This window comes from Salarias fasciatus, chromosome 9 (assembly GCF_902148845.1).
Source record: "Salarias fasciatus chromosome 9, fSalaFa1.1, whole genome shotgun sequence".
Taxonomy (NCBI): domain Eukaryota; kingdom Metazoa; phylum Chordata; class Actinopteri; order Blenniiformes; family Blenniidae; genus Salarias; species Salarias fasciatus.
The window spans coordinates 24,243,954-24,255,792 of record NC_043753.1 but is presented as its reverse complement, the minus strand read 5'-3'; the positions used below and the strand labels follow the sequence as shown (position 1 = coordinate 24,255,792).

At 45.1% G+C, this 11,839-nt stretch overlaps 1 protein-coding gene and 1 non-coding gene across 4 annotated transcripts; both read right to left on the bottom strand.

The window, feature by feature from the left end:
* Window positions 1-1,026: 1,026 nt before the first annotated feature.
* On the bottom strand, window positions 1,027-1,098 carry trnaw-cca (transfer RNA tryptophan (anticodon CCA)). Its single transcript has one exon. It is a non-coding gene; the product is annotated as a tRNA-Trp (tRNA).
* Window positions 1,099-2,170: 1,072 nt separating this feature from the next.
* Window positions 2,171-11,536, bottom strand: cul2 (cullin 2). 3 transcript variants are annotated; one of them, XM_030099844.1, is made up of 21 exons: window positions 11,440-11,536; window positions 9,952-10,090; window positions 9,445-9,547; window positions 9,247-9,341; window positions 6,877-6,982; window positions 6,702-6,784; window positions 6,491-6,587; window positions 6,295-6,405; window positions 5,285-5,447; window positions 5,080-5,204; window positions 4,858-4,965; window positions 4,708-4,767; window positions 4,491-4,619; window positions 4,285-4,371; window positions 4,019-4,171; window positions 3,865-3,942; window positions 3,716-3,782; window positions 3,427-3,629; window positions 3,248-3,349; window positions 3,043-3,159; window positions 2,656-2,841 (listed from the first exon to the last, which is right to left on the bottom strand). In XM_030099844.1, exons 2-21 carry the CDS (start codon window positions 10,068-10,070, stop codon window positions 2,710-2,712), a joined length of 2,238 nt encoding a protein of 745 aa, XP_029955704.1. In that variant the 5' UTR covers window positions 10,071-10,090; window positions 11,440-11,536; the 3' UTR covers window positions 2,656-2,709. The 3 variants fall into 3 exon arrangements, with proteins under 3 accessions (XP_029955706.1, XP_029955704.1, XP_029955705.1); XM_030099845.1 differs by having other exon boundaries at window positions 9,952-10,155; window positions 11,440-11,530; XM_030099846.1 differs by lacking the exon at window positions 11,440-11,536 and having other exon boundaries at window positions 2,171-2,841; window positions 9,952-10,070.
* Window positions 11,537-11,839: the final 303 nt, after the last annotated feature.

The window sequence follows — 11,839 nt, the reverse complement described above, 5'->3', positions numbered from 1 at the left end:
AAAAATAAATCAATCTCTCCCCCCCCCCAAAAAAAAAAAAAACACTGCAAAAGAAAAAACAAAGCAGCAAAACCTAAACACTAGCATGGAGGCTGCTGGGTAACAAACTCCACAAACCAGGGACGAGAGAAATAGCTAATCCAGGAGCCCCACCTGCACCTCCAAAGTGCACAAATTTCGTAGAGTTACAGAAAAAAACAAAAACAAATAACTGCATCAGTTTGTTTAAACACGCAAGCAGGAGTCTGAGATAGAAAAATAAGTGGCATATAGAGCCAGGGAACAAAAGGGAAGGTGGCCTAGAATAACCATAGAGAAGGCAACAAAATAACTGAGTTCTGATCCAAGTTAACTAAACAAAGTGAGAGCCACCTGCGGGCGCGTCCCACTTCAACCCCCCCCCCAAAAAGGACATAGAGTATCATTTTAACCCTTTAATCATACCACAAAAAGAAACTTTTCCGCCTTTCTGCAACCAGTCTTTCAGCAACACCTCACTACATATATGTGTTGCCTCATAATCACTCGCAGTAATATGGTGAATAATGGTATTAGTTCTCAGAAGCTGCAGTATAAAGAACATCATCTGGGGAACAGATAACACATCACACATTGTGCATTTATTACTGCTCTGTTGTCTCCAGTGTGTTATTGCTTGCTTGTTATTGCTCTGAAGCTGTGAAGGTACTGCTTATCTAATGAATTTACTGCAGTCTGCAATAAGTGGGACTGTATCCAAAGGCTTTTGGGACTGATTTAAAGTAGAAAACAACAGACTAACTCTGTGACTGTTTGAAATTGTTAAATGTAATGGTTATTCTATGCATTTATATTTTTTATGAATTTGATTATTGTACTGAATGTAGTTGCTTTTTTTCTGAAACGAGATTTGTATGAATGAGAGCTGTGGCTTGGTTGGTGGAACGCGTACCAAGGAAAAAAAAGTCTTAACATGCCACTGGAAACGTACCACTGACGGCTGGTCGGGAGTTCATCTAGATTATTATTGCACAGTTAGAAAAAGTTTGACCCCGACGTGATTTGAACACGCAACCTTCTGATCTGGAGTCAGACGCGCTACCGTTGCGCCACGAGGTCCGATTGGCACTGCTGGCTGGGGACGTGGAATAAAACGGGATTACACGTGCATGTTTGTGATCCTTTACGTTATTCTAAATAGTTTTTTGTTTCTATTCTTAGATATTTTGGTATTTCTATGTCTATTTTTCAGATGTTTTCCTCCACCGGAAACACGTGTCTTCCTCCACAGGACTCTGTAAACGTCGCTGTTCTCTCCCTCCGCTCCCATTCCTCTGTTTGCACACATAATGTTTCAGCTGCGTCAGCACCACGGACAGCAGCGGCGTGTGACGTCATGCACCATGCGCAGTAACGCAACTTTTTAATCTGCTCCCATTCATAAAAAACTGAGTGGTTTAGTAGTAACGGAATGACACACATGGCTGGATCAGTAAAAGCCCACTTCTTCATTCCCTTGCGCCGTTATATGAAAACAGTGAGAAGGTTTAATCTTGAGAGAATAAGTCTGACTCAAACTCCATCATGATTGCAGCCTGTAAGGAATTACTGTACTGATGACAAAAAGAAAGAAGAAAGAAAAAAAATTATCATACGTAAGACTGGTTAGAGTCGACATGTTGAAATTGGAAATACTCAGAGCAGCTAAAATGCAACTTTTCCTAAACGTTCGACTCTGTGTAAAGAGCAGGAAGCAAATTTTTGAAAAAATTTGACTGCAACAACAGAATTTTAAAACTATGCCACCTGGTGGTCAACGTTGGGACAGTGCTTTCATATTTCCAGTGGGATTCTGAGAAGGAGATGAAAAAACCAAAACCAAAAACCCTCACTGTCGGCTGATTGCCATAAAGCCACACACTTCTTGACTCTGATATCCAAACATCAGTATGGCTTTCATCTAAATGCAAAGACCTGACACATACAATAAAACCCTCCAGTCTTTTTAATTATTTATTTGACAAGCAGCAGGATCATGTTTGTCACCTCATTTTCTTTACATTTGAAAGTAGATACAATAGTCAGTATACCAGTTTTATTACAATAGTTTTCCTAACTTCAGTACATTTAACAAAGAGAGAAAATAAAACACACAACAACTGCAAACGTGAGAAAAGAAAGCATGGTTTTGTTTTTTTGTTTTTTAATGTGTAGCCACCAATGTGTCATTGATGTTACCACGTAATCTTTCCTCGTTTTCTTTTTGTTTTTTTTTTCATCCTTTATTCTTTGTCGGCTAGTATGTTGATCCGCTCTTTCTTTTTCGTACGACTATAGGCATTTTCTTTTTCTGTCGTTTTGACGCGCGGGGGCGTGGCACTGGTGATGTTGTAAACAGCTTAAATCAGAAGGTGGGTGGGGCGGGGATGTGGACCTTACGGGTGGTGGAGGTGGTGTCAGCTGGCCGCTCTGACGTGATGTGGTGACCGTCTCCTCGCCTTCGGGGACGGGGGGACGGGGGGAGGGGGGGCGCCAGTCCTGCTTCAGCTGGTCGAGCAGCCAAAGTCCAAAAAACCCTAAATGGATGAATGAGTCTGTTCTTGTGGTTTGCTACACGTTTTCAACGTGTACCTGCCAGTCAGTCACACGGCTGAGTGTATGTGTGTGTGTGTGTGTGTGTGTGTGTGTGTGCGCGCAGAGGCGCTCTCTGGCTCCGCCCCTCCGGCCCGCCTACGCCACGTAGCTGTACTCGTCTGCCGAGGTCTGGCTCCGCTCGATGTACTGCTTGTCGATGAGCACCTCGATGCACTTCTTGATCATGCTGATACTGGGGTTGAACCTGGCTTTGGACTGATTGATGACCTGGACACACCAGGGGTCAAAGGTCAGCGTCACCATGCAAAACGGGAGGAGGAGAGCAACTCAAGACTGCACAGAATCAGGCTTAAAACCAGATCACCCAGTTCAGCGACACATCCAGCACCTGCTTCTAATAACCACTCACTGCAGACTCTTCCCTTCCTGTGTAAATTACCCATAAAGCTCTGCTGCTGATCCACTCACCTCCTGGATGAGGGCGTTGTGTCGCAGGACCTTCCGGGCCTTCATGATTCTCACGATAGCAGCTTGTAAATACATTTTGCGGTCCTCGTCTACGGCGCTCCTCGTCTGCTCCATCTCCTGCAAGTCCGGGAAACGGAGGGATGTGAGACCGCGGGGGGAGGATGAAGGGGACGACGAGCGAAACAGGAGAGGAGGCCGGTCTGACCTGCGGCGTGTCTTTCTGCATTGACGTTGTGATCTTGAACTTTGTCCTTTTACTGGTGAAACTCATATTTAGTGAAAACGTGGACTCGGCCTCGATGTCCTCCTGAGAGCAGAGAGCGAGCTTCAGACACGCCCACACATCAGAAGCATCTAGAAATAAACAAAAGAGCCTCTCCAGACCTTCTCCGAGTCGTGGTTGAGCATCTTGACGTCCAGCAGGGACTTGATGGTCTTCTGGAGCTCCTTCTCGTTCATCTGCGTGCCGTCCTGCAGCTCCTTATACGTCACCGTCTGGCTGTTGTTGAAGGCCAGCAGCACGGCCATCTGATAGGTGGTCACCATGGCAACGTAGGGCTTGGACAGGTAGTTCATCTTCACCTCACCTGTGAGTCGGAAGAGGAGAAAAACTGCAGGTCAACTGAAAACGTAACTTCCCAGCTTCGGTGTGTGGAGGTCGGAGCAGCGTTACCTGTGCAGAGGTAGTGCAGCCAGGTGAGCTTCCTCCCACTGAAGTGCTGATTATAGAACATCTCGAACTGCGGAGAAATGACAGAAGACAGGTCACTTCGCACCGCCGTGGCCGTCGGCTCCGTGAGCTCCGTGTCTGAGGCCGCTCACCATCTGAACGCTCTTCTCCAGCTCCTGAGGGATGGCGAACGTGGAGGAGGGGACGTGTGACAGAGGCCAGGCTCCAGCCTGGAGAACAACACGCTTAAAACCAGAACGGGACAACTGAAGCTGAGCTGGACCAGAGAGCCGCTCACACACACACCTGTAATACGTAGATCTGGAAGCTGATGCCCAGGTCCACCACCGTCTCCTGCGTCTTGATGAAGTTGTTGAACTTGTTGTTGAGGTCGGCGCTGACGCTCATGTCTGTGTACATTCGGTGGAGCTTGCTGGTGAACTCGTAGCCACACGCTTGCTGCAGGGGAGGACGAAGAGGAAAGGGAAGAGGCTTCATACATCAGTCCCACGTTAGCTGGGCGCCTTTCAGTCCCGTTAACACACACGTGTGTGTGTGTGTGTTGGATTTACCTTTAATTTGTTGATCATGGCTTCTTCCGAGTCCATCGACAACGATAAACCGTGTATTAACCGCTTCGCCAGCATCCGAGCGTAAAACTTCAAACACAAAGAGACGGCAGCGGTTATTTCTGGATGATTCTATAAACGGCTCCAGTGTGAGCCCGCTCTGCCTCTCTGAGCTGCTTTCATCTGCGGATAAGGCGCTCTGCTGTCACCTTCTGAAAGATGTCCTTGTCGTCTATGTACTTGAAGACCGTGATGAAGCTGGTCAGCTTGTCCTCCACCTCGTTCTCCGTCATTCCCTTGGCCGACTTCTTCAGCAGATTGTCACAGTATTTCGCCAGCTGGACGGAGACGGCGGGACAGACCTGGTCAACGTGCTGTTGACCACATCCTCTGTGTGTGTGTGTGGGTGTGCGTGTGTGTAGTCACCAGTTCGGGGGCTTTGCAGATGGACTTGGGCTCCCTGAAGTTCACCACAGACGTCAAAGCCTGAGAGAGAAACAGGAGTGTGTGTATGTGTGTGTGAGACGATGCAGACGTGAGCGTTGCGCCGCGAGGCGCTCGGTCGAGCGGCCGTACCTTATCCAGCGCGCTCATGAAGTGCTGGTCTCCGTTTAGAACTGTGTTAATGAGCTGGACAAATTTACTGTGAACCTCCAGCACGGACTCCACGAACAGGGTCGGCATCTGGCAGAGAGAGAGAGAGAGAGGGAGGGAGGGAGAGAGAGAGAGAGTGTTTAACGGTGCTGAACACCATCACCAGCAGACAGCTGAGAGTCTGGAGCTCCATCGGCTACGAACGTTTTCCTGAGAGAGGTTGCTGGTCCCTCGAATGCCCTCGTTGTGGATGTGGACCTGCAGCTCCTGGATCATGTGCGGCAGCCCGTTGGCCACGGCCCGCAGCAGCGTGTACATGTTGGCCATATCTGCACAGAGCCACACCAGAGAGCATGTTTTAACCGGGAGCTGGCGCCGCCGGGGGCGCAGAGGCCGGACGTCCACCCACCCTCTCGCTTCTCCTGCCGGATGATGCTCTGGCACTCGCCGTGCAGGAACTGCAGGTGGTCCGCCACCATCCTCTGCTGGCATTCGTGGATGACTTTGGCATAGGAGCTGGGGTGCAGGTACTTCCGACACCGCACCTCTTCGTCTTTCAACCGCGCCAAAACCTGACGGGAGAGGAAGATATGAATCAAAGATTGGCCGTGTATCACACACTGTAAAGGCAAAGTAAATCACAGCAGGAACACAACAGAATCAAAGCTTCGATTCTCAAAATGTTGGTTTTTGATTCACCACACCTCAAAGCTGTGCGGCTTTGAACAGATCCACATGAAGATGACCGAACGAAAAGGGATGTAAATCTTGAGAAAATACACAGAAGTCCAAAAGACATCGATCAGAGGTGCTAAACTCCTCTCAGTTCAGGGGGAACACAGCCTGATTTCATCTCCAGTGGGCCGGACTGCTAAAACTGAGCCGGGACAACATCTTCATTTAAACTATCAAGTGTTTCTTTGTCGTGGTGCAGAGTAAACTTGATGAAAAAATCTGTTTATCTGTTTAATTTAGGATTTAAATGCAATTGAAGTGTTTCTTTGTCTGTGTGAAGCACTTTGAATTGCCTTGTGAGTGAATTGCCTGAAACGTGCATAGTGGTCATTTGTTAGGCTGGATTGAAGCCTCTTGCAGGCCACTTTTAGTCCCCCGGCCTTATGTTTGACACCTCTGATGCTTTTGTTTTGTTTTATGCTAACTAATTTCACCTCATTAGACAGAGTGTAAATTTAAATATTAAAATAATTCTCAGCTGATATTCCTTTTTCCCCACCAGAAACTCCGGAAACATTTCAGTTTAAATGTAAAAAGTGTAAAATTAGAAATAACCTTCATGTGACAGCGTAAATACTCATGTTCCTCAAGAGGAAATATGAATGTGTAAACAGGTTTGGGTCTCTTCAGCGGTAGTAAACAGTAAACACACGTCGCGGTCACATCTGCTCTGATCCGTCCCACCTTCTCCATGTACTGTGAGCAGTTGGATTCCTGCAGTAGATTGGAGGCTTCCTGTTTGTAATACTCTCCTGTTTTTATCAGGAACGGCCCTTCGAAGATTTCCTGATAAAACTGCAACGCAGGAAAGAGAGAAAGCAGTTTGACAGTGATGAGCGGGAGAGAGAAAATGAAAAAAACAAAACCACAGGATTCTCACCTTGAGTGGGAATTTCTTCTTGTACTGTTCAACATGAACAAAGGAGTTGATGACCCCGTGGATGACCTTCTGGTTGGGGTTCTCACCACAACGATCGCTGGGGGAAACAGTGTGAGCACATATTCATTTCAGGACTATAACTTGTGTTAAATCTGCAGTGCAGAGTCTCGTGTCTGTCGGTGACAGCTCGCAGCGTTTGTGACAAACCTACTTTTTTATTTCATTCAGCAACATCCGGATGAGGACAGCCTGAAGGGGCTCGATCATTAGCTTCCTCCACATATCTAGCGCCAACTGGAAGAACGTACAGGACGCATCACACATGCTGAATCCCCCGAGGTAACAGCCTTTTATGCTTCACCTCTCTCCATGAGTAAAGCCCGTACCTCTCCGATCTCCATGAGCGGCTCGTTCATGTCCACTCCGCCGTAGCCGTACTGCAGGTCTGCTTCTGTGAGCTTGTTCTTCTTGATGAACTGTGTGTTGAGATACCTGAACCGTGAAGGGAAGCGACAGTTAAGAATCACCTACTGCTATACAGAGCATCCAGGGATCAGTGCAGAATAAAGTGTGTCGCAGGAAGCAATAGATTAATAGTTGCAACTTCAAGTCTGGCTTTCAACTAAGTTAAAAAAAAATCAAACTTCAAGCTGCCATCAGATGTGGACCAGCAAGAGGAACACACTGTGGGATTGGTCCAGGAACACGCTCATTTCTGCTCCTTTTATCTCTTCAGCCGTAACACTGCTGTATCTCCATTATTTACTCCTCCTGTAACCCAGTTAGTAACACTTTAACTACCATCTCGAACAGTAAAGTAACAAATGAAAGATCGACACTGAATCTTTCTGAAAGAAGCTGACACTGTTTGACTCTCTCAAAAATATTTCATGTTTAAAACAAAGTCTATCATGTCTAAGCCTAAAGGTCTACCTCTTCACATTAACACTCATATTTCATCATAATTCTGGTTGTATTGTCCAAATAAATACAGAAGTGGTGTTCGATTTGCGCCTATTGTATTGTGAGATATGGAAGCTGTAGAAGCATCATTTTAAATTGGAACAGAGAATTTTGCTTCTTCTTTTCTCTCAATCCAAGCATCTGTGATGGTTTTATTGTTTCTTCAGAGGCAGCAGACACAGTTCAGTTGGGATTTGGAGTCAGGCAGGCAGGCGACAGGCTCCACAGAAATCTGCTTATTTCCAAAATTTGCATTTGTAAGTAATGATGACACTTAAGAAGTCAATGAAACGATGAAGAAAAAAAAATCTCCTTTTGGATTGCTGATTTGTATTAAAGAATAGAAGAGAGATGTATGACGCGACGTTGCTCAACCACGGTAGGTACAATCTAAAGGAATATTACACCGTTTTAACTGTCACGACACTCCTCCACAATACATGTGATCAGCTGAAAAGGAAAACAGAGAATTGCCATCATTGAGCCAGCAAGTCAACTCGAGCACATCCAGCTCACACAGCCAACTCCTGATACACCAGCAACACAGTAATACCCAAGTCTGGAGAAATTATGTAGCTCAAACTGGGACGGCTCATCCTGTGTCCTCACAGGGAGGAGGAGACGCTGTGTGCTCGGGCCGGTCCGTCAAACTGCTACCATGTAAAGCTTAAGAGACAATCAGTCCCTCGCCGTCAGTCTGATCCATGTCAGCTCTTCCAGACAGCTGTGTGTGTTAGCGCAGCTGTCTCTCCGTCTGCAGGCCGGCGTGAAACAGCAGCACGAAGCGCTATCTGATCACCAGCGTCAGTCCAGTCCCGCTAATCCAGACACCTGAGGAGGGGGGCTGCGACTGACGGCCTGTTTGGATCTGATCAACAGCTCAGTTCACCCTCCAGGGTTGATGGGTCGGGATGTAAACACACACACACACACACACACACACACACACACACACACACACACACACACGCCTCATAAAGAGGATAACAAGCCCCTCTTTTCCATTATAAGACAGAAGCACTGCTCCGCCACGACTCCCTCTCTCTGTGACATAATAAATTACAAAGGCATATATGCACAGGCCGTCTGGTGGGAAGCGCACATAAAAATAGATGTGAACGCTCTCCAGGGGTGTATTGATTTAGAGCGAATCAGGACACACCAAAAGCCTTTTGGCACTTCACGCTATTTGTCTCAAGGTAATATTTTAGGTGCGCTCAAACTACCGGCAGGAATATTCAAGTGTGACTCTAATGAGCTGTAATGACAACGCATGCGCTGGGCAGCCCTCCTTACAGAGAATTTAACGGAAACTTCTCATAAAACACTAAAATAAAACTGAAACTGTGCGACTCAAAGTGAAACTGGAAGTGAGAATGTGTGGTTTGTCTACCCTGTTCATGAAATGATGAACTGCCAATGACCCTGATATAACACGGGACATGTGAAAATTTGTAAACTGAGAAGCATAAAGCTCGTGGGCCAAATCCAGCCCGCAAGAGGCTTCAATCCGGTCCGCCAAACCATCAAGCAAACTCTACAAATTTCATAGACAACCAAATTTTGTCAGAGTAGAGGACAACATAACCCTGAGGCCTGAGCTGAGATGTCAGTGATGTTGCCCTGGACGACAGCTAACTAGCTTTAGCGTCAAAGCCACGTGCTCAGGATGAGTTTGGAAAAACAAAATAAACTTTACAGTTAAAGGTTATAGCAGCATTATTGTACTGGTTCGGCCCACTCAAGATTGAACTGAAACATGTTTGAACCCCTGGCCTAAAGGCGGGCATTACCTGTACAAGCAATCCATGTAGTCAGCTCCTTTGCTGTACTCATCCCAGTATCTGTGGTACATCACTAAAACCTTCTCCTCTGACTCCAGAACTTTCTACAAACAAAACGGACACAAGCACAAGAGACATTACAGAAAAACAGTAATATGCAGGAAAAAATCTTTTTTTTTATTTTTGAGAGTTTTTCAGAGTACCTACCTTATACAACTGTCGAACATGATTCTCGAGAAAAATCTTGGTCTCTGTGTATAGTCTTTCCCCCAGAGGCTCTGGATATGCCACACATAGGGCGTAAATGTCACTGGTGTCAAACGTTAGGAAGAATACTGTGTTTTTATACGCAGTTATAATACCTGAATTGATAATAACACTAATTAACTCACTAGGAATGTGAAAAGCCTGAAAGATTTTCTGTGAAATAAGAATTATTTACATGTTGTCTTATAACAGGACACTAGAGGTTTATAACCAGACGTTTGCAGGTTGGAGTCCTGTTGCCAGGAAGTCACCACTGTGGATTGATTTACCTCAAACTACTCAAACTGCATTACTAAAACGCTTGTGCCAAATCAAAACAAGCAGATCACATGATCCAGTGTGGTGAAAAGCAGGATCAGTTATTAGATCTTTACGGAATGAGGGGGATTTGGGGTTAAAAGTGAAACATGAAGAGATGATGAATGGGTTTTGGTAAACAAAGGATACGAGAACCGATCGTTCCACGTGGCTCTCTCCACGTAGTCGAGCATCACAACAGCCTTGATTGTCGTCAGTAACTTGTTCCATGTCTCGTCAAAATCCACCACCCGAGGCTTTAAGGACATTGTACAGTCTCTCTTCCAGCCTGGTTGAAAAGAGAACAACACGTGGATCCAGGGACGATGATGGATGCTTGGCTTTTGGTGGTTCCTGTATGAAATATGCAACGTTCATTCTGAAGTTTGGCTTGTCTACAGGAGGAAGAACAAACCAGGCCACACTGGCAAGACACAAATCCATCTGTGCCAAGCAGGATATAAACACATAGACCAAAATAGTAGAAAGTCATTGACATAATGCTTAGGACATCAACAAACAGTAATGACCCAGCTACTAACCTCCTGTCCCCTTTAATTTTACGCGAGGGAAATTTACTTATATCACACAATTCAGATAAATCCATTCACAGTGCTTTAGAAGGAAATAAAAAATACATTCAAATAAGGTGAATAATAATCTATTAATATAAAACAAAGCAATTAAAAAGACATGAAGGATTTAATAAGATAAAGGCATGTAAAGTTATTTTTAATGGAAAGCCTGAGTGAATTATAATGTTTTAATACATGAATCAAAACAAGCGTGTTTGTTCCACAGGTGACAAGCACAGTAACTGAGAGCTGATTCACCTTGTCTCCTAACTCTAATGAACACTTAATAAACTTATTACACACATAAACGCCATTATTTGAAATATAAATAATTGCTGGCAAGGATACAAGGCGATGTGTACGAGAGCAACAGCACAAATGATCATAACACAACCATCCTGCTTACAAACATCTGCTCATATTACTGTGGCAGCTACAGATGAGATAAACACTGTGTTCCAGACCAAGCAGTCAACCCGAACGGTGACTAACAGGGACAACCATGTCGTATTTACAAAATCTATGCAATATCCCGAGTGACACCACTGCAAATAATAACATCAACTCGCTGAGAGTCGTTCCAGGATAAATCATAGATCACCTGCCAAGTGAGGGAAACTAGGCCGTGTTGTTTCTCGTCATTCAAACCAGTTGATTTCACCTCACAGAAAACATTGCAACATCATCATGTCATTTTGAATAAAATCTGACTGGCCGACATTAAATCGCGATTAAAAACAACCCTTCCTCTAACTTCATACAGATCACAGTAAAAGGCAGCTGAGTTAAGGTTAACTAGCTAGCGGAATGCCAATCCCAAAATAGGAGGGCGAGCTAACAGGCTAACTAGCATAGCTTAGCATGATGCTATCTCTTCCTGCTCAGTTCCCCGTCCGTTATAAAGGCTGAAGCTAACACTTAGCCGCTTGTCATGTAGCCAATGGTAGCAAATTCTCATCCTCTCTTCACAATTTCCCCACATTGGCACTGACAGCTTGGCGAAACGTGGCACCAGTGTTGAACTGAACAGGCTACTGAGATGAAGCGTGTAACTCGTACATACCTCCGTAAAGTAGTTACTTGTTGTAAAAGTCAGGTTTCTCCGCTGTCACAGGCTTGATTTGGCTCACTTACACAGGTCTTCCCTACCTCTCGGATCGTACCAATGTCATAGATGGTTGTATTTTGTGAAAAAATAGAACGCTAACGCGTGTTATGAGTTTTTCTACTATAGAAAGCTTTTCATATGTATTTATTAATAAATACATATCTTATAAGTGTGTTAACTTGGTGTGAAGACAAAAAATACTAACTTGTTAAGCAAATGAACCCCCGTATTATAGTGGTATTGCCTAAAACTACGGAAGCTCGTAAGGAGCCGAATCTCGTTTATAAACGAGTGAAAACCACAGAAACCCTTCACGTTCATGTTTTATTTTTAAATATGCAGTTTAAAGTGATGT